This window comes from Xyrauchen texanus, chromosome 38 (genome assembly GCF_025860055.1).
Source record: "Xyrauchen texanus isolate HMW12.3.18 chromosome 38, RBS_HiC_50CHRs, whole genome shotgun sequence".
NCBI lineage: Eukaryota > Metazoa > Chordata > Actinopteri > Cypriniformes > Catostomidae > Xyrauchen > Xyrauchen texanus.
The window spans coordinates 16,029,156-16,050,696 of NC_068313.1; the positions used below are offsets into that span (position 1 = coordinate 16,029,156).

Consider the following 21,541-nt stretch of genomic DNA (forward strand, 5'->3'; position numbering starts at 1 on the left):
GAACTGTCTGAACTTATACCTCAGTGATTTCAGGGTCTCTATCTCTAATCCTCTAGTGCCACTGTAAGGCATGGAAACAAAATATTTCCTCTTGTCTCATGCAGAGTTGAATGCATACCATGGTTTCAATATTCCACACTACTAGATTTTAAATGTTCAGAAAACACTTTTTCCAACTCCTTCAAGGCAGTGTGTCCGATTTGCACCAATTTTGTTCTTAACACTTCAACAAATTTGATGGCAAGTATGGCAGAGTTTGTGAAGCTATCATGGTAATAATTTAGCATGATGAAACAAAACTGTTCTATGTCATATCCATCATGCCCTAAGGGTCCCTGTGTGGTGTTAGCACAGTGCCCCTACTGGCCAAGAAATATGAAAATTGCTATTTTTGCTTGCGATTCTTTGTGGCATACAGTGATAACACACACACACACACACACACACACACACACACACACAATTATTAAAACAATTTTAGCCCATTTTTAAGATTTACACATTTCAATTTCATTACAAAATTCCACCAAAATGAATTGTGTAATGTTTTAAAAAAAACTTATTAAAACATGTTTTTTTTTATGTCATTAAAGATTGATGGAACGTTGTTATGAAACTGAAATGTTGAAATTATTTGTTTGAGTGAAATGATACCGATTTTTCTTATGTCAGCCTTGCTGTGCATCGTTACTAAACTTTATATGTGTATTCGAAAAAACATCTTTCTTTAAAATGTCAGTAGTCTTGTGAAATTTAGATGTGATATAGGACCCTTATACATCTTTATACAGTGTATACCACTGAAGAGTCTGTATGTTCATCACTCACAGCCTCATTTTCATTCCCATCAAAAATGAAATATGACTTCTGAAGGTATACTGTGACCATGTTCATATGATTTACTGAACAGAACCATCTCTAAAAAAATTATTATTATTTTGTATTATTATTATATTTTTTTACAATTCAGACATCACAAGTTTGGTGGTTTAATTCTACAAGCCTTACCCAAGAGCAATATTTAGCATATTAAAAATTTATTGCATAGCATAAATAGTACCAGCAATTATATAAATAAATATATAAATATGTTTCCGTTCATTTTCCAGTCCTGGAAAGGAATATATTTGTATGTCCTGGTTGTCTATGACTGTAGGAACACTGAAATAACCATTTAGATTAAGGACACTAAGCATAAGAACACATTACAGTTTACCATTTTATTCAAATGAGTCCTACTGAAAATGGAAGATGGTATGGGAAAAGTCCTTTCCATCACTCTGCAACAATTGAAATGTCTTCAGAAATCTTTTGGATATGAAACCATTCCTTTCAAAACTGTAGTTACAGATAACATACAGTTTACATCTCATTCACCTTGTTCTTATGTAATTACAATCCCAGATGATAATTTTCCCATAGTCCCAGTGCCTACAGACTGGCTTTGTGTTGCTTTAGAATTTGGTTCAAAGTAACAGTACAATTACTACAGTAATCATTCAACAGTACACACCAGTAACAAAGCTCAGCACAGTTACCATAGTTACTGGTAAATTGTTTTCTGCGCACAGATTATAATTTAATGCTTCTGAAGTGCTACTGTAGAAAACAAATAAGAAAAATAAATAACACATTTTCAGGCCAGACATCTTATTCAAACAGAAAACCGACGGGGATCCACAGTCTTTGATATTTTGAATCTAAAATAATCAAATAAAAAAACAAGAGAATTGAACAGTACAGAAATCACAACTCAATAAAATTACAGTATTAATGCAATCTAAATACATCCATTTATGATCATTATGATAACATGAGCTCACTTAAATCACGCTCAAAAATGTCTGATTGTCCTTCCATTAGATAGAAGGGCTGAGATACTCTACTAAAAATCTTCGTTTTTGTTGTGCAGAAGAAAGAAAGTCATACACATCTGGGATGACATGGGGGTGAGTAAATGATGAGAGAATTTTCATTTTTGGGTGACCTGTCTATTTAAAATAAATAACACATGGTTGCATTTGTTGTTACTGCAAAGACATTCATACATATTTAAGTATGGCCTAAGGGCCCAAATACTTTTTGGGGTCACTGTATATATCGTTAAACATACTGTAGACTCAAATCATGTTTACGTTGATGTTAAGTTTATGTTGTATGTTTGCAAATACAGTAGTTCATTATTGGTCATCATTTAATCGTCATTTTGGTTTCAGCGGTCTCAACTTGAGTCACAAAGTTGCTCAGTTGAGGGCATTTGACTGATACAGACAGTATGGAGTGTGGTAAGACCAAATGACTCTGCTGAGTCCGAGACAAACTCAAAAATGGTCAGCACCCCCTCTGCACTCCTGAAGTTTAACATGTAGGAGATCTCCAATCTGGATCCATTTTCAGGTCCATAATCACTTTCTGAAGGCAGGAGAGGGACTTTCTGATTGTGGCAGCATTATCATATACCATTGACTCATTGCCCCTGATGTGGTTTCATCAAATTCTTGATGGTCCACCTCTGGCCAGTACATGAGCGCAGGACCAGAGTGTAACCAAAGGAGACATTGGCTGGCATCAACTCGAGACAGCGTCCTGTAGCTCGATTGATGATTGGTTCATTCTTAACAGAACAAAAAAATATAATTTTAGTGACCAAAGCAAAAGGACAATTTTAAAACAGTTTGCTGTAGAAAATGAGCATTTCACCTGTGCAAAGTGCCAAGTTTTCTGCTGTACATTGGATACTTTCTCACAGTTGAGAAGCTGAGGGTAGCTGCTGATTTTATCATCCACCACACAGCGAGTTTCTTCACCGGTGCTTCCCAGAGGACCCAGGAAAAGATAACCCTCCTTAGTGTAGCGACCCAACTACAAGACAGACCACAGAGGAGACAATGTGAATTTTTTTAATTAAATAATTTGGTAACTGGGTCACTGAGTCATTTATTGTAAGCTGATGATTTTTGCTGATGCTGTTATGGCTATTCCTGTAATGACAATTAATTTATAATAGTTACTAGCTGGGTTAAGCAACTAACTCTCAGTAAAATGGTCATGAAGTCTATATTTGGTAATACTAGCCTCCAGACTGAACGAACCTGCTTGTTTAAAGAGCATTCATTTGTGCCTTCTTCCAGTAAAGAGTTAAAATGAGTAAATGTCCACAAAGAGAGGTGGATGTTTATTGTTTTTTGTGTGTGTGTTTGCTTCATTGTGTCCTACATATGTACCCAACTTGCGCTAGATGTGCTAACTTTTCTGTATTTCTCCATAGTACATGTCCAAATAAAGTGTACTTTATCATGCTTTGTGATATTTGTTCACAGATGTCTCCACAGGATTTTATTCCATCTATTAAAATGATTTAGAAAGAAATATACACAGGCAGCAAAAAGCTTGGAATAATTTACAGATTTTGCTGTTTTGGAAAGAAAATTGATACTTTAATTCACAAAAGTGGCATTCAACTAATCGCAAAGTATAGTCAGGACATTACTTATGTAAAACAGCACCATCACTATTTGAAAAAAGTCATTTTTTAAATAATTTAAATAATGTTTTCCATGCTTGTTCAATGAACCATTAACAATTAATGAACATACAGCTGTGGAATGGTCATTCAGACACTAACAGCTTACAGATGGTAGGCAATTAAGGTCAGTTATAAAAACTTAGGACACTAAAGAGACCTTTCTACTGACACCAGAAGTAAGATGCCCAGGGTTACTGCTCATCTGAGTGAAAGTGCCTTAGGCATGCTGCATGGAGGCATGAGGACTGCAGATGTAGCCAGGGCAATAAATTGCAATGTCCATACTGTGAGATGTCTAAGACAGCGCTACAGGGAGACAGGAAGGACAGCTGATCCTCCTCGCAGTGGCAGACCATGTGTAACAACACCTGCACAGCATCGGTACATCCGAATATAACATCTGCAGGACAGGTACAGGATGGCAACCACAACTGCATAGTTGTCACCAATGAACAGAATGAACAAAACTGTGTCATCCCTAGACGTAACCTATTTCCTGTCTGCAGAGTAAGTGGAGGTTCAATGGAGTTCTGTGGAGATGTGTTGCAGAGATGTGTGCGGCTCTACCTGAGGTCCCCAACCATGACAGGGATGCAGAGTTGCTGTGTGGTTTTCTTTCATGCCCTGATCCACACACAGATGGGTCACATTGGTATTTCGAATCTAGAACAATCAAAAAGATTCAAATGTCTGATAGTTCAGCCTGCTATTTGTTTGTTAACTGATTCCCTCACTGTAAAATCTGTTTTTTAACCCCTTTTTTAGAATCAGATGTAAATAAAGTTACAGTGCCTCCTTTAAGGAACATTTTACACAAAAATGAAAATTATGTTGAAATTGACATCTCTACATTTATTGCAGTCTGTCTTTTGTGGAACATTCTTTTGCTCTTTTCCCAGGGCCGTTTCTAGCTATAAGCTGCCATTTAGGGCTATGAAGCCACCAGTGGGCCCCTAAGCCACCAGGGGACCCTACAAAGCAAGGTGTTTTTTTTTTTAAATAATCTTTATTCAGTTTAAAATTTTTATATCTTACTTTTTATTTTTGTTGTCTTATCTTTTATTTTATTTATCATTTCCATGTAAAGCACTTTGCAACTGTGTATGAAATGTGCTATATAAACAAACTTTCCTGGCCTTGCCTTTATATACTAAAAGCTGCGAGTAAGACTCAGGCAGCTGTTATGGCTTAATTAGACAGTTATAGGGGGCCCCCTTGTGGCCTGAGAAGGAAGTAAGAATGTAACTGCAAGGAGATAGTTATCGCTAGATGTGACACGCAGACTCAAAGGGTTTTTCATTATCATGAAGCGCATCTACAAATCAGGAGCTGAGAAAAGAAAAAGTAAGAAATGCACCAGACCTGGCTAGATGGTGTTTGTTCGATGTCACGCATTTAATTGCAACAATTAGTTCGCTCATGTTTTGAAGTTGTGTCCTGCCTTTTTTTTATACATTTTTTTCTGCCGTTTTGTGTAGTTATGTAACAAACACTGGTGAGGGCACCTCCCCTTTCAGTCATCGGAGATCGGGTTCACCGGTGTATTAACCAGTAAAACCACATTCCCCATTAACCCACATATCTAGGTCTGATTATGCTCCAGCTGTGCCTTGTTGTCTCTTCCCTATTTAAGTCATGTCTGTTTTCCACTTCACTGCGAAGTCTTGTTTGCTCCGGCTACATTACCAAGCGTTATCCTGTTTACTCTGAGATTTACCGTGTACCAACCTTGCTTTGTTCTCCGACCCTGTTTGATTGCCACTGCCCTGTGAGTACCTTGCCTGTTTATCGATCTCCATTGTCTGCTGCCTGCCCCGATCTTCTGCTTGCTTTGATATCGTATCTGCCTGCCTACTATATTCCTGTCTGCTTGTGGTTTGACCCTGCCTGTACGTTTGATTATTCCGCTGTCCAATAAAACCGCTTATGGATCTCAACCCACTTGAGTCTTCCTTACAGAAGACTTTGCCTAACACCGATCCAGCGGTGATATCACGCATGGCCGAAGAACTCTCTGTGCAAGCTAATCTGCTGGCTACACAACAACACCAACTCGGTCGGCTCACGTCAGCGATAGAGGAGATGATGCGCTCCATGCAAGCCTTCCACCAGCCCACACCTGCACCGGCACCGGCAGAGCCTCAAGCCAGCACGGAAGCCGTTGTCAATCCTCATCTTCTCACATCCGCCAGCCCATGATTCGCGCTACCCGACAAATTTGACGGTACGCCCTCTAGGTGTAAGGGGTTCATCATGCAGTGCTCGGTTTTCCTCTCACAACAACCGGCACTGTATCCCACTGATGAGAGTAAAATTCTCTTTATGAGCTCCGTGCACAGGGGGAGAGCCCTCGACTGGGCCACCGCGGTCTGGACCAACCAGGGGTTCACCCAGTTTTCCTTTGACTCGTTCAGGCAGGGACTGATTGACGTCTTTGATCACCCCGAGGGTGGTTAGAACGCCGGCGAACAGCTCCTGGCTCTCCGCCAGGGAAACCACACGGGGGCAGATTACGCACTCTCCTTCCGCACCCTCGCCGCACAAACCGGTTGGGTGGAGTCCACTCATAAGCTCCTCTTCCGGCAGGGGTTGAATGCGGAACTCCAATCCGAGCTGGCCTGTCGCAATGAGGGAACTTCACTAGAGCAATTCGTCTCCCTGGCCATCCGCATTGACAGCCTCATCCGCTCCAGACGTCCAGTTCAGTGGCCCCCAGCCCGGCGGGCCACACCTTTCCCAACGGGACACCAACACCATGATACATCGGAGCCTATGCAGGTCGACCGAACCCACATCTCTCCCGAGGAAAGAGAACGCCGTTTCTCCAACCACCTTTGTTTATACTGTGGCCAAGCTAGACATCAACGTGCCAGCTGCCCGACACGTCCACCACAACCACAACGGCCTGGGGTGAGTCTGTTAATTTCCTCCACGCTGTCTAAAACCTGCCTCGAAGTTCCCGTTAAGCTCATTTACCTAGCGTCCAGTACCGGTGCGCATGCTATGATAGACTCAGGGGCTGCGGGCAACTTCATTGACGAAAATGTTTGCAAACAGTACCACATTCCCTTGACGGCTTGCACTCCTTCTTTGACAGTGGCGGCACTAGATGGTCGTCCCCTGGGACCCGGCCGAGTGTGTCACACCACCATCGATATTCTCCTGCAGGTGGGGGTACTACACACTGAGACCACACGCTTTTATGTCATTCACTCCCCCCACAACCCAGTCATTCTTGGTCTTCCCTGGCTCCGATTACACGAACCACAAGTTTCTTGGCGGAACAGTCAAATCACACGGTGGGGTCCGGCCTGCGCGGCGAGATGCATGAAACCCGTTCTACCTGCCACCGTGGGGGCTACCAAAGTCTTAAAGGGGTCTGACACCTTCCCCTTGATACCCCCAGCATACGCCGACTTGAGTGAGGCATTCAGCAAAGCCAGGGCGTCACTACTTCCGCCTCACCGTCCCAGCGACTGCGCCATCGAGCTCAAGCCAGGTACTACACCACCCCGAGGCAGAATATTCCCCTTGTCGGAACCCGAGTCCCTCGCCATGAAATCATACATCGAGGAGGAGCTGGCCAAGGGATTCATTCGTCCATCCACTTCTCCGGTGGCAGCCGGGTTCTTCTTCGTAGGCAAGAAGGATGGTTCTCTTCGTCCTTGCATCGACTATCGTGGCCTAAATGACGTCACCGTCAAGTTCCGGTACCCCCTGCCCCTGGTTCCCGCAACACTAGAACAACTGAGGTCAGCGAAGATCTACACTAAGCTGGACTTGCGCTGTGCTTACAATCTGATCCGCATTCGGGAGGGGGACGAGTGGAAGACCGCCTTCTCTACCACCAGTGGGCATTATGAATATCGGGTCATGCCGTTCGGCTTGTCCAATAGCCCCTCGATGTTCCAGTCCCACATTAACGATGTCTTCAGAGACATGCTCAATCGGTGCCTGATCGTCTACATTGACGACATCTTAATTTACTCCAACTCTCTCGATGAACACATCATCCAGGTCAGACAGGTACTGAAGCGACTGATCGAACACCAGCTATACGCCAAGGCGGAGAAATGTGAGTTTCACCTGAAGTCCGTCGCCTTCCTAGGGTACATCATCAGCCCTGAGGGGGTGGCCATGGACGACAATAAGGTTCAAGCCGTTCTAAACTGGCCTCAGCCCAACACGGTGAAGGAGCTCCAGCGTTTCCTGGGATTCGCCAACTTCTATCGGCGGTTCATCAGGAACTTCAGCACCATCGCCTCACCACTCACTGCCATGGTAAAGCAGGGTCGAACCAAGCTTCTCTGGTCCATCGATGCTCTTCAGGCCTTCGACCAGTTGAAGGAACGCTTCACCTCCGCACCGATCCTGCATCACCCCAACCCTGACATCCCTTTCGTGGTGGAAGTCGATGCCTCTGCCAGAAGCATTGGGGCCATACTCTCCCAGCGCCAAGGTAACCTGCCTAAACTCTTCCCCTGCGCCTTCTACTCCCGCAAACTCACATCGGCCGAACGGAATTATGACGTTGGCAACCGCGAACTCCTGGCCATGAAGGCCGCGCTGGAGGAATGGCGACACTGGTTGGAGGGAGCCAGACATCCCTTCCTGGTCTTTACGGATCACCGTAATCTGGAGTACCTCCGCTCTGCCAAACGACTCAGCCCCAGACAAGCCAGATGGGCCGCCCAGGATCCAAGAATGGCAAGGCTGACTCACTCTCACGACTGTACGAGGCCGAACCTCAAAGTCCCGTTGCTGAACCCATAATTCCCTCTGAGTTGATCCTAGCTCCCATCCAGTGGGACCGCCTATCTAACATCTCCCAGGTCCAGGCCATGGCTCCGCCTCCACCCGAATGTCCGCCCGACTGGACATTTGTGCCTCCCAGCATCCGGGAGAGGGTAATGCGCTGGGTACACGACGCCCCTAACTCTGGGCACCCTGGCGTCACCTCCAACGTTCGCCTCTTAAGGAACCGCTTCTGGTGGGAGACGCTGGCCACCGACACGGCCGACTTCATGAGTAGGTGTCAGACCTGCAACATTGCCAAGACCCCAAGACAACCACCTGCAGGTCTGCTCCAGCCACTACCCATACCTCGGCGCCCCTGGTCGCACATCGCCGTGGACTTCATCACAGACTTACCTAACTCCCGAGGCCATACCACGATCCTCACCGTCATTGACCGGTTCTCCAAGGCCTGCCGGCTGATACCACTACCCAACTCCCCACAGCCCTCGAGACCGCCGAGCAGCTGCTTCAATATGTCTTCCGCTACTACGGACTTCCCGAGGATATCGTCTCGGACCGGGGCCCTCAGTTCACTTCCAGAGTCTGGAAGGCCTTCCTCTGGCTCTTGAACATTAACATCATCCTCACTTCAGGGTATCACCCGCAGTCTAATGGTCAGACGGAGCGCCTGAACCAGGAGATCACCAAGTTCCTCCGAGCGTACTGCCATCGCAACCAGTCGGACTGGAGCCGCTTCCTTCCTTGGGCCGAATACACACAGAATTCCCTCCTCAAACCAGCTACCAACCTAACCCCCTTCCAGTGTGTCCTGGGGTACCAGCCCCCTCTCTTTCCTTGGTCCGGCGAACCTTCGGAAGTCCCCGCAGTGAACGATTGGATCCAGCGCAGTAAGGCGGTGTGGGACCAAGCTCACGTCCACCTACAGCGGGCGATAAACCGTTCCCGGGAACAAGCAGATCGTCATCGCCGTCCCGGTCCAGATTACTTCCCGGGCCAATGGGTTTGGCTCTCCACCCGAGACCTTCGTCTTCGCTTACCATGCAAAAAGCTCAGTCCTAGGTATGTGGGTCCCTTTAAAATTCTAAGAAAGATTTACCCTGTCTCATTCCGCCTTCAACTTCCTGCTAATTAACGCATTTCCCCCACTTTTCATGTCTTCCTGCTGAAACCGGCCGATGCTCCGAGGGCTGAGGAGGAGGTGACCCCTGGACCCCCCCCCGACTGTGGGTGGCGAGGAAGCTTTCCTGGTGCGAACCCTGCTCGACTCCCGACGACACCGAGGTCAGATCCAATACCTGGTGGACTGGGAGGGGTACGGTCCGGAGGAAAGATCCTGGGTCAGTACTAACGACATCCTCGACCCCAACCTCATCACTGAGTTCCATCGGATCAACCCGGAGAAACCGGCCCCTCGACCTCGGGGGAGACCCTGGCGCAGGTCGCGTCCTCGCGTCAGGAGCCGCTCACAGGAGGGGGCTCTGTAACGAACACTGGTGAGGGCACCTCCCCCTTCAGTCATCGGAGATCGGGTTCACCGGTGTATTAACCAGTAAAACCACATTCCCCATTAACCCACATATCTAGGTCTGATTATGCTCCAGCTGTGCCTTGTTGTCTCTTCCCTATTTAAGTCATGTCTGTTTTCCACTTCACTGCAAAGTCTTGTTTGCTCCGGCTATATTACCAAGCGTTACCGTTTACGCTGAGATTTACCGTACCAACCTTGCTTTGTTCTCCGACCCTGTTTGATTGCCACTGCCCTGTGAGTACCTTGCCTGTTTATCGATCTCCATTGTCTGCTGCCTGCCCCGATCTTCTGCCTGCTCTGATATCGTATCTGCCTGCCTACTATATTCCTGTCTGCTTGTGGTTTGACCCTGCCTGTACGTTTGATTATTCCTCTGTCCAATAAAACCGCTTATGGATCTCAACCCACTTGAGTCTTCATTACAAGTTAATATATTCCAAATTTGAGTGAATATATTCAAATTTGTAAAAAAATTGATTGTGGTGTAATTCTTGGATGGTAGCTGGTTCAAAGTAGGATTTCTATGACATTAATGAGACTTATCGACATTGGTTTTAGTGTCTTGTTTTATATCGTTATTGACGTTAAACATTATGATGTGTCTTGACGTAACAGTTTTGAGGTTTTTTTTTTTTGACATTTTTCACTTTCATTGTATACTGAAGGAAAGACCTGCGAGGACATTATTCATGTTCCACAAAACACAGAAAGACATACAGCTTTGTTTCAAGGGGTATTTTTCAGGACACAAGTCTGACTAATTAATTTAACAGATTGTCAAATTACATTTACCGGCCCAATAATTAGACTGTACCATAAAGGACTACTATCCAAAAAAACCTGCCCATTTTGAGCTTGAGTTATTTGATATAGTACTCACTTCTCCGTAAAACATTGTGTTGTTGTATCTCCTCATCTCTGGATAGATATTATCGAGGTACCACTCAAAGCTTTTGCACTGGAGTCTTTTCCTGAGTGTGACTCTCTGGGATATGTCGCCATAATCAATGCCATGGTTCTGCATGCACAAAGATAGTGAGCATACACTTGAATGGTACAAAGTGATAGGATACAATTATACATGGTTGTATTATAACAACTCTGTTGTGTTCTTACAAGAGGTGCGCCATGATGGTTGACTACACAACACAAGAACGTGCCTTAAAATATTGATGATTCATGCTGCACAACACAGATTTTTGTCCAGTCAAATGATCTATTTAAGGGGTTTTCAAAGTGTGGGCGCCTCCCCAGGGGGGGCGCGGAGAAAATTCTTAATTAAATAATTAATAAATTGTACATATATATATATATATATATATATATATATATTTGAGTTTAAATATTATGTTATATTTAAAAAAACATGTAAACCATTCTGAAAATAATAGGCAAAAAAAATATAAAGCCTATAAAGCAGACGTGACATATTAGTCTGTAATTACAATGGAGCGGTTTCTGAGACCACCAAATTTGAATCCTTCTATTTCATGGGTCAAACCCAAAAGACAACGATACGATAAGCAGTATTTAAGTTTAGTACTTACAGTTGATGCACCACAACTTTTATGTGTCGTTTGTCAAGTGATTTTATCTAATGACAGCATGCGACCTGCTAAACTCCACAGACACCTTGACACCAAGATGCTGAGGTAGAGGGAAAACAGAGTTTTTCCAAAGAAAATTTCAAGCCTTTCAAGGTCAGAAACAAGTTGTCAAAGAATTTGTCAAATGAAATGTAAAGGCCACTGAAGCTTCATATCACGTTGAGCTATGTATTGCCAAGGCGGACAAAGCATATAACATCGGAGAGGCAGTGATTCTGCCGGCAGACAAAGATATGTGTTCCTTGATGGTAGGAGAGGCAGCGGCTCCTAAGCTTGATTCTATTCCACTCTTTCACAACACAGTGGGTCAGCACATCTCTGATATGGCACAGGATGTGAAGGAGCAAGTGTTAGACAGCATCAGGAACAGCCCATTTTTTGCACTCCAGATCAACGAATCCACTGATGTGGCCAGCTGTGCACAGCTGTTAACATAAGTGAGGTACGTGAAAAACATGGACATTCAAGAAGATTTTCTATTCAGTAGTCCTTTGCCTGCCAATGCTGTACACACACACACACACACACACACACAGACTCTCCTCCTCTCTGTTTCAGATTTTCTGACTGGTTTGACTGAGATTGACCGTTATTGGAATTTGAAATTACATTTTTCTAGTTTAATATACAAAATTGTATAAGTTGTGTCACAAGGGAGGGCCACAGTCTTTGACTTTGAAAACCCCTGGTCTATAGCTTGAGACTTGCAATGGACCAGCAAATCATGGTTCAAGCCTATTGGCTATTTAACAGGGATTAGATCTAAGATGTGTCCCACAGTCTTTGTTTCAATAGGAAATAGGTTAAAGCAGAAGTCCCCAACCTAGTACTGGGCCGCGGAAGTGTTGCTATTGGGTCGCGAGTACATTCTGGGAAACATTTCTGTGCAGCACTGATATATGCCCTTTGCCCTTTATGAAGCACTATCCAAATTTACATAAAAGGGACGATTTCAGAAAACATCAGTTCCATTCTTCCTATAGATGAAGTTACTGTTCACAAACAAACGCTCCGCCCTGCCCTTTCCTGGTTCTTTTGGTTGCCCAGAAACGAACTGTTGTCTATGGGCGCCTCGCTCAAATTGTGCTGAAACTGTTTTTGGGTTTGAAACACCTTATTTTCCACAGATTATTAGGGTTTCTTTAAATTTCCACCAGATTGTTGCATCAGGAAAAACACAGAATTGTACAATAATGATGATATTTCATGGGTAACCGTAATTGTTATCGAGTCTGCTCTATAACACACAATTGACCCACAGCAGCTGTTGGTGTATATGACATTTTTTACGAAGAAATCGTGCAAACGAAGTGCTGTTGCTGTGACATATATGAGGTCAAATATTATCTAACGATACGTTTTGATATGGAATAAGATCATATTAAAGTAAGAATATTTTTGTTTATTGGATGTGGGATAATAATTTAAGCAGTTAAGACACATACTGCATGTTTACATTTGGAGATGTACATTCATCAGCCTGTTGCATGTCTGACATAATCACACAGGCTCATTGAACCCACTTAAACTTGTTTTGCCGATATTTCAGAAAAGAACCCACATACTTTCTTCACTGTAAACCATAGATATTACTTTATAATAACTTTTATTAACATTAAAATACATTTATACATTCTACTAAGCTTAAAAGATTATTTAAGGTGCCTCTTTCCACCATTGAAATCTGCTGCTCGTAGAGTAATTTAATCTATAGCCAATGTTAACATGAGGGTGAAACTAACGTAACCCCCATTTCATTAGGTGACAAGTCTTGCAGTTGACCCACCAATTAGTACATTTTGAAAATATGTATGTTTGCACATCCTTAGTTCTTAGATACCTTCATTGGGAGGTTCCATGCCAAATAGACATTCGATTTGTATTGGTCCATCCAGACCTCCGCCACACGAAGGGCGTTTCGTCTAGTGTGAAAGGCGATGTTACTGTGATATGGCTTTTTTGTCCTAGCAATATGGGCAACCCTGGAACAGGGCAAGACTTCCATGCTTCCTCCACACAGCCAAACCTGGTGTTTAAAAATACATAGACACACACACCTAAAAACTTATGTCCTGATATAACTTTTGTGAGCTTACAAAACATTTGAAATTGATGCTATCTAGACTGAGCTTTGGGAGACTAAGTTATGATTGCTCTACTTTAGTGAAGAGATGTGGGTGGCACACTAACCCTGATTCCCAGCTCTATATTCTCGCCTCCATACACGTCCATCCCCGCGTCCAGCAGTCCCAACTCCCCGAAGTATTCCCGGTTTACCACAAAAGAGCAGCCTATCATTGCAGGCGTCCTGAAAAACAGTTTTTACACTTTATATTTTCAATACAATTCTGATATAGGGCTACTGAATAGTGTAAACACTACAGCACATATCAGTGTAAAATATTGGAAGAAGATAAAAAAAATATGTAAATGTAAAATAAACTTAAAGGAATATTGTAGGCTCAATCGACTGCATTTGTGGCATAATGTTGATCACCCATCCTTTCCTTAGATAGATGTAAATTGGACCACCAGGCCTTTCAAGCTATAAGCAGGGCCCGAGAGGGAAGGGAGATTGGGGGGCCTCCATATGCTCAGATATGGCCCTGGGGTCCATAAATGCTGTGGATTGATATTAACTTGTATTAAACTCTAAATATTCCTTTAACTTCCTTTAACAGATTTTCTGTTAATTTCCCCATACTAGATTGTGAGATACTCCTAGAGAGATTGTATTCACACTTTTTCTTTTTTAAAACATCTTTTTTAACCCTTTGCATTTTAACCTCACTATTACTGTTAAGTTGTAAAATGGAAATGGAATATAAAAAATCGGAATGTGAGATTTCTGGCCTTTAGTCTGTGCTTGTTAGCTTTCAAACAAAATCAACTTTAAGCAGATTTAGGCATTTAAAGATTTCGTTCTTACTCTTCCGAAAAAAACTATGAACATTTTTAATGAACATCTTATAGTCTCTAGAATGAGAATGTCCCTCCCCTTAATACCAACTACTTCTGACTTTCAGGAATTCCTTTCATGCAAACAACCCGGGTTCAATTATGCATTCTGTCATTTTTTCCTTTTTCCTTTCTCCAGTCTTAATATTTCCTTTAATACTAATTATAAATATAAATTAACATAAAGGTTCATTTCCTCACCATGACTGGATCTTATTGAAGGTAGTTGAGAGAATAGTTTTATCCATGTAAACTTAACCATGGTTTTACTATAGTCATTTTGCATTATTATAATGTAGTAACCATCTTTAATTTTGTGGTTACTACGATTTTACTCTAAAATACAATGGTCATACAAGGGTTACTGTAGTTAAACTTTGTAAGATAAATTTAGAGTTAGGTTTATGGGAAGGGGTGGGTGTAGGGTATCTGTGGGACTCTGTAGGAAGAAGTTCAATTTGTAGTGCTAACCCAGAATTGTGGTGCCAAATATATTCAGCGTAAGCAAAGCAGTGTTTGAATCTATCATTTAGTTGTTTAACAAGGTTTACAAATGTACAGTGGGAAATCTCGCAACCCAGCAAGAACAGCTAATGTATGAGCAGTATGAAACATTGATAACCCAGGATTACATTATCCCAGGGTTTTGAATGACACCTGCTTAGCAATTTCAAGTGTGAAAAGCCCAGTAGAATCATACCTGATAGGTGCAGAGGTGTCTCCTTCATCCCACCACTGTTTAGGTGGGCTGATATACATACACCAGAGCTCCCAGTTATAACCATGGCCGGAGTTCTCATAGCGCTCCAGCTCGAAGGTCTCATCTTTAATGTTATCTATGGATGGTAGGATGATCCTCTTGTGGTTGTCCTTGATTCTAGACAGAACTGGTTCAGCCCTGGTGAGTGTATAAAGAGGTTAGATCATTACAAGCAAAGCTGAATCATTGCACAGTAGTAATAAAACTCCTTTAACTCTGCTGTAAATCTATTCTGATCACCCACGAGGGATGCTAAATGCAGATGTAAACAGGGCCTAAAAATAGAGGTGAGAGTGGCAACATTTACCAGGACCAAAATCAGTACAGGGAGAGTAAGAGTTCTAAATTCTCACCATGCAGGTGTGAACTCAACATGGGCATCAAAAAATCCCGTCACCTCCCCAATGGCCACTTTCCAGCCCTCGATTCGAGCTCGGATGAGTCCCTCTCTCTTCTGATTACGCACTATTTTGATAAGACCTGGGTAGCGCTTGTTGACGTACTCCTCCAGTGGCTCTTTCAGTTGTTCTAGCATGCATATAAACACACACACAAGCAGTAAAGGGGGAGAGAAATCTTGTTTCATGGTGCATGAGTGCTGTAGCTGTGCTTAAACCACACCAGGGGGAATGTGTTTTCTATGCCAACACTCTTCCATGCATTTGATCTGTGTTGCAGGGATGAATACCATCTCCTTGAAAAACACTTTCTTGGAAAGTGGTCTCTTTCCCCACGTTAAACACTGTCAACTGCATAACGAGTGACAAACCGTGAATCACTGACATTATGAGGACAGAGATGGGTGTGCTACTTTGCCTCCTCGTTTCAGCAAATGTAGGCTTTTCCCCTTGCACTGATGGACGGTTGGCCCTCTGCCACCGGCTCATGCCAACAGTGTGATGGAAATTGAACTGTCTCTCTGGGAAGGCTTGAGCACACACTCTGATACAATAGACAGGCATGGCCATGCACAACATGAGTAAAGGATGGCTCTTGGCAAATTATTTCAGGTTATCTGTGTTGACAGTCAAGGTCACATACAGCACAATCAATTAAACCCCAGTAAGACTGAATTTATTGAACAAGTTTTTTACATAAAATGTTAGTGCTTTTTTTGTGTACAACATACCATCACAATTGTCAGGTCATTGCTAAAGTATGTGGTTGCTAAGGTGTTCAGAGTAGTATATAGCACATTGCTGCGCTGCAAGGGTGTGCTTGGTGATTGCTAGGTGGTTTTGGTTGACTCAGGACTCCTTCAATGTAAATCAAATAAATGTTTTTTTGCTTGTTGGTACAATTCAAAAGAGCCCAAGACCAGCAAAAATCACACACTTTTCACGGTTGTTATGCTATTTCAAGGTAGGGCATTGCTAGGTGGATTCTAGGGGGTTTTGTGTTGTTGCTAACTGGTCCAAGTCAAAAGAGCCCGCCACCAGAAAAAAATCACACATTTGACAATAGCTATGCTGTTGCTAGGGTGTTGCTAGGTGGTTGCTAATTGGTCCAAGTCAAAAGAGCCCACCACCAGCAAAAATCATACATTTGACGGAGGCTAGGCTATTACTAGGTTGTTCTTGGTGGTTGCTAAGGCATTTCTTGTTGATTATTAGGGTGTTCTGGGTGGTTGCTAGGTGGATCCGACTCAGGTTCTTCCTTCAATATAAATCTATGGATTTGTTATTGCCTATATCAAGGTCAGCCAGTGAATATCATAAATTTGATAATTGAAATGTTGTTGCTAGTTTGTTCTTGGTGGTTGTTATGGTGCTCTGGGTGGTTGCAAGGTTTTTTTGGATGGTTGCTAAGTGGTTGCTTATTGGTCCATGTCAAAAGAGCCCACCACCAGCGAAAATTGCACATTTGATGATTGCTATGCTATTGCTATAATTTTTAGAGGTTTCTAGGGTTTTCTGAGTGGTTGCTAGGAGGTTGGTAACTAGTCCAAGTAAAAAGAGCCTTCCCTCAAAAGTTTGACGGTTATTATGCTGTTGCTTTGCTAGGTGGTTGCTTACTGGTCCAAGTCAACAGGGCCCAAACCAAGTATCTATGATGTGTAAGCATTTGGGAATTTTTCACTATTATATGATAACCTAGCGAAAATAAAATGTTTGGTCCCTTACAAAACTAATAGCACGCATCTGCTTGTTTGTTTCATGATTATTGTGCTTACCACTAATTAATAAATATGATTTTGTACCTTGTTGATTAAAGCCACAGTTCTCTTTTCTTAATGTATTTCTCACCATCATCACTGTTGTCATCCACCAAGATGATCTCTTTTAGGAGATGGGCTGGAGTGTGATTGACAGCCGAATGGACCGAACGCAGGATGACAGACAATGCTTCATTTACGAAAATGAAGATAATGGAGATCTGTGGTAAGTCACTGGGATAATAGGCCTTTTTGCATCTAAAAAATAAAATAAAAACACAAATAAATGAACAAACAAATTCATATTATCCTCTGTTTTTTTTCCTAAGATCTTTTCATTATCTATGAAATGAACAACCAGACTCCTCAAGCTTGGGTACTCCTTAAGCTGTTTCTTAACAAAAGTGAAGCCAGTTCTGGCATTGCTATTTTGCACACTCTAATGGTAACAATTACAGAGCACACTGAGGCTCGAATATGAAACTTATTTCTACTATTTACTTTACTTAGTTAACTCAAAAACAATAAATGTCACTTTTCTCTCCAATCTTAGGAAATTGTAAATGTTCACATACAGTGTGATCAGATTATTAGTGATTTTTTATATATATATATATATATTGTGCAATATAAACAGTCATTTAACTTCAGCAGTTTTGTATACATCTTATTTGCTATCATTAAATTGCATTACATATATCTGCCTACCATTGGCCACCTTGTTTTCTAGACATTGGTATTTCAACCAACTTAAGTACTTGACTGTGTCATGTTTCTCTGGTCCATGAAGCTGAATCCATCTTACATAAAGAATGACTGTAGCTTTAAAACTATAGGTCTGATGGTAATGTGATGCTCACTTGCTGGGCCGATAGTCAGGAATGGACCTATCCAAAGAGATTTTGTCACTCAGAAATGCATTGTATCCGTATTTCTCCCTCAGGTACTTGGCCTCCTTTTCTTCCGCCGGCGTAAGTGTTGCTGGCAGCCCGCCTCTACCACGGCCCCCAAAACCTTCGATGAGTCTAAGAGACTTGGACAAACCTGTTCAAAATCATTTATTCAATTAACACAATGGTGTTATTGTTTTGAATGGTGTTCTGCTGTATCTTAAAGGGTTTGTCCACACAAAAATGAAAATTCTCTCATCATTTACTCACCCTCATGCCATCCCAGATGTGTATGACTTTCTTTCTTCTGTTGAACACAATCAAAGATTTTTAGAAGTTTTTTCAGCTCTGTAGGTAAATACAATGTAAAATTTTTAAGCTCCAAAATCAACATAAGGGCAAAATAAAATTACTCCAGGCAACTCTGGTGGTTAAATCCATATATTCTGAGGTAATCTGATAGTTGTGCGTGAGAAACGGATCAAACTGCTCAGTCAATTTCCACTTTACTTTCACTTTCTCATTCTCCTTCTGTTTTTGGTGATTCACATCCTTCTTGCATATCGCCCCCTAATGGGCAGGGAGGAGAATTTATGACAAGAAATGACTTAAATATTGATCTGTTTCTCATGCACATCTATCATTTTGTGTACATATTGAATACATGGACATGGTCAAACTTTTGGCCACCATTCACTTGCATTGTGAGGACCTACAGAGCTGAGATATTATTCTAAATATCTGAATTTATGTTCTGCAGATGAAAGAAAGTCGTACACATCTGGAATGGCATGAGGGTGAGTAAATCATGAGAGAATTTTCATTTTTGGGTGAACAATACCTTTAATTGACTTGTGTTTAAATGCTGCTTTTTGTGAAAATTGTTAAATGTATCCAATCCTTTGAGGATTTCCAAAAATTTCCAGGACATATTTCAAAACTAATCACTGATGTTAGTACAATGTAATTACATATATATTACAATGTAATAACAATAGACAGCATACACTGAATATGTAACTATTTTGCTGAGCTTGAAATTACAGATTTTTCTTTTCTCTTGCATTTGAAATTATATTAACATGGGTACAACGGGCTAAAGGGGCCGTCTTAAAGGAACTGTTCCCAAATAAATGACAGAATAAATGTATTTCATTTACTGAATATTGTGTAAAAAGAAATGTAAACATTTTGTTTTGATAAACAATTAAGTAACTATAAGGTTGATTCTCATGTGACCAGTCAAGGAAAGTCCTGGTTTTATTTAACCCCAAATCCATGGCAAAAGAAATATGAAATTATATTTTGGATGAAGAAAAGGAATCGTCAAGAATGTTTTACCCCACATTTTATTTAGTGATAGGGTAGGCCTATAGTTAGGTCACAAGTGCAAATTGTGATTAAGGTCAAATTTTGTCACCATATGCAAATACTTTTGTTAAAGCAAGATTTATGTTCATTAAAATAATTACCATTTAGTTGTCTGTACACCACATCTTCTAGTGACCCCAGTCTCTTTAAGAGCACATCGTGAGTGATGCTAGTCTCCAGAGCAGATCCATTGAAGTGCGTCTGTTCCCTCCCAGCAGCCGGCTGGTGACCAACATCTTTAGCTGTGCGTAAATTGCACTTGCCCCAAAAAGTGATGAAGCCGGCCACCGTAAACACATTCAGCACCAGTAAGATTTTCCATCTTCTCATCACAAAGGCCATTAAGGATTTTGGTGTTCTGAACCCAGTGAATCGCATCTTGAAATACATTACACAGAGATTCACCTCATGGTGTGCGCAACGAAAAACTGACAGAAACAGATAGAAAGCCCAGTGAGCTGCGAACCTAAACCGCATTTGGCGCGTTTTTTGCCTCGTTTGTTCGACCGTTAGCGATGACCTACAATGTCACGCGCCTACGGTGCAGTCTATGTAGGCAGCTCACTAGATTTTGAGACACGGTTTTAGAATTTTTAAACGTGTAGTATCTCTAAATAAAATTAAAACAAATACTTTCCAACAAGCCCATTTGCTTTATTTGACAAATAACAAGCTATACGTTGCACAACACTTAATTAATTGAAACATATGACTATTTGTGGCACTTGTCATTTATGGCTGACACAGTTTATTCAACGAATTTACCACAACACTCACCATTTCGGATTGATAAAATGCATCCTGCACTGGAACATAGGGAATTCTGCCCGTGAGCTTTCATCCGTATTGGTTCTAGCGTTTACATGCTCTTATTCATAAAATCGACATGGAAAATGTATGCGCATACTTCAAAGAGTCAAAGCAAATGTTCGGAAACTGCAGACATTCATCACAGGGCATCTATCAGTTAATGACAAACACAGCTGTCCTCTGCTGGAAATATAAGATGATTCAAGAGGTCAGGCTTATGGGTCCTTTTCCACGATCTCGTATTGCTGTAGGAATTGCTGTGCGTATTTGCCCTGGATCAACAGAAGTACCTAAGAGCCCTCTACTTCAGCAATGAGAGTCCACACACGCAACATCGTCTCCAACAGGATTCAGCTCTGAGCTCATCGAACGCAGCGTCATTTTCAACGTGTTTTCCTATCGCGCCTTTAAGGGAGCGTTGATCCGTGAACTGCACCTATCTCCTGCCATCCACGTTGTTTTCTGCAGTTAATGTGCCCTGTTTAAGCGTTTTGTCCACATAATGCTGGATAGCGCCTTGGCTGAGGGTGATGGAAAACATGGAGTGGATGAAGCATGTGGATCAGACACGCACGCCGAGCTGTATGGAGGACACCAAATGAGCAAATTCTGTTTAGTGAAAATGATACAGAATTACTTCCATGTTTGATATAGCGTAGCAAAGACTATAGTTTACCCCAAAATGAAAATTCTGTCATTATTTAGGCTACATAGCAGAAATGACTAAATAAGCCTACCACGTGTGACGTATGTCTTCAGAAGCCATATGATAGTTTTTCATGAGTAACAACTCGAAACACAAGTCGTTACTACTATCTGAAAATCTTCCTTTCAGTTCTCAAATTTGCGCTTAGTGTCGCTTGGTTTTACGTAATTTTATCTCACGTGTCTCGTGACCAAAATAAATAAATTTCAGAGAAATAATGGTGTGTCTTAACTGTACGATTTATAATAGGCCTAGTCCTTTACGATTGTTGCTTGTCAGACTGTACGATTCTGAACGCATTGATATCACTGTGCAACATTATGTCAGACTGCACGATATACATTGTAGCCGACAGTCCCGATCAGTGAACGTGACTCACGTTACGGGAGTGTTGCGGAATAGAAGCAAAACGGCAAAATTTGCCAACCACAGACAGAGGAGGATATTATTTCTCTCTCTGTAAGTCAGGACA

The 21,541-nt window shown here is 42.0% G+C and overlaps 1 protein-coding gene across 1 annotated transcript; it reads right to left on the reverse strand.

Moving 5' to 3' along the window:
• Window positions 1–1,099: 1,099 nt before the first annotated feature.
• Window positions 1,100–20,818, reverse strand: LOC127631798 (polypeptide N-acetylgalactosaminyltransferase 17-like). Its single transcript, XM_052110144.1, has 12 exons — window positions 20,331–20,818; window positions 19,655–19,931; window positions 18,153–18,336; window positions 17,384–17,550; window positions 15,491–15,665; window positions 15,078–15,275; window positions 13,610–13,727; window positions 13,260–13,445; window positions 10,693–10,830; window positions 4,094–4,189; window positions 2,701–2,862; window positions 1,100–2,614 (listed from the first exon to the last, which is right to left on the reverse strand). The coding sequence occupies exons 1-12, from the start codon at window positions 20,331–20,333 to the stop codon at window positions 2,468–2,470; spliced, it is 1,851 nt and encodes a 616-aa protein (XP_051966104.1). The 5' UTR covers window positions 20,334–20,818; the 3' UTR covers window positions 1,100–2,467.
• Window positions 20,819–21,541: the final 723 nt, after the last annotated feature.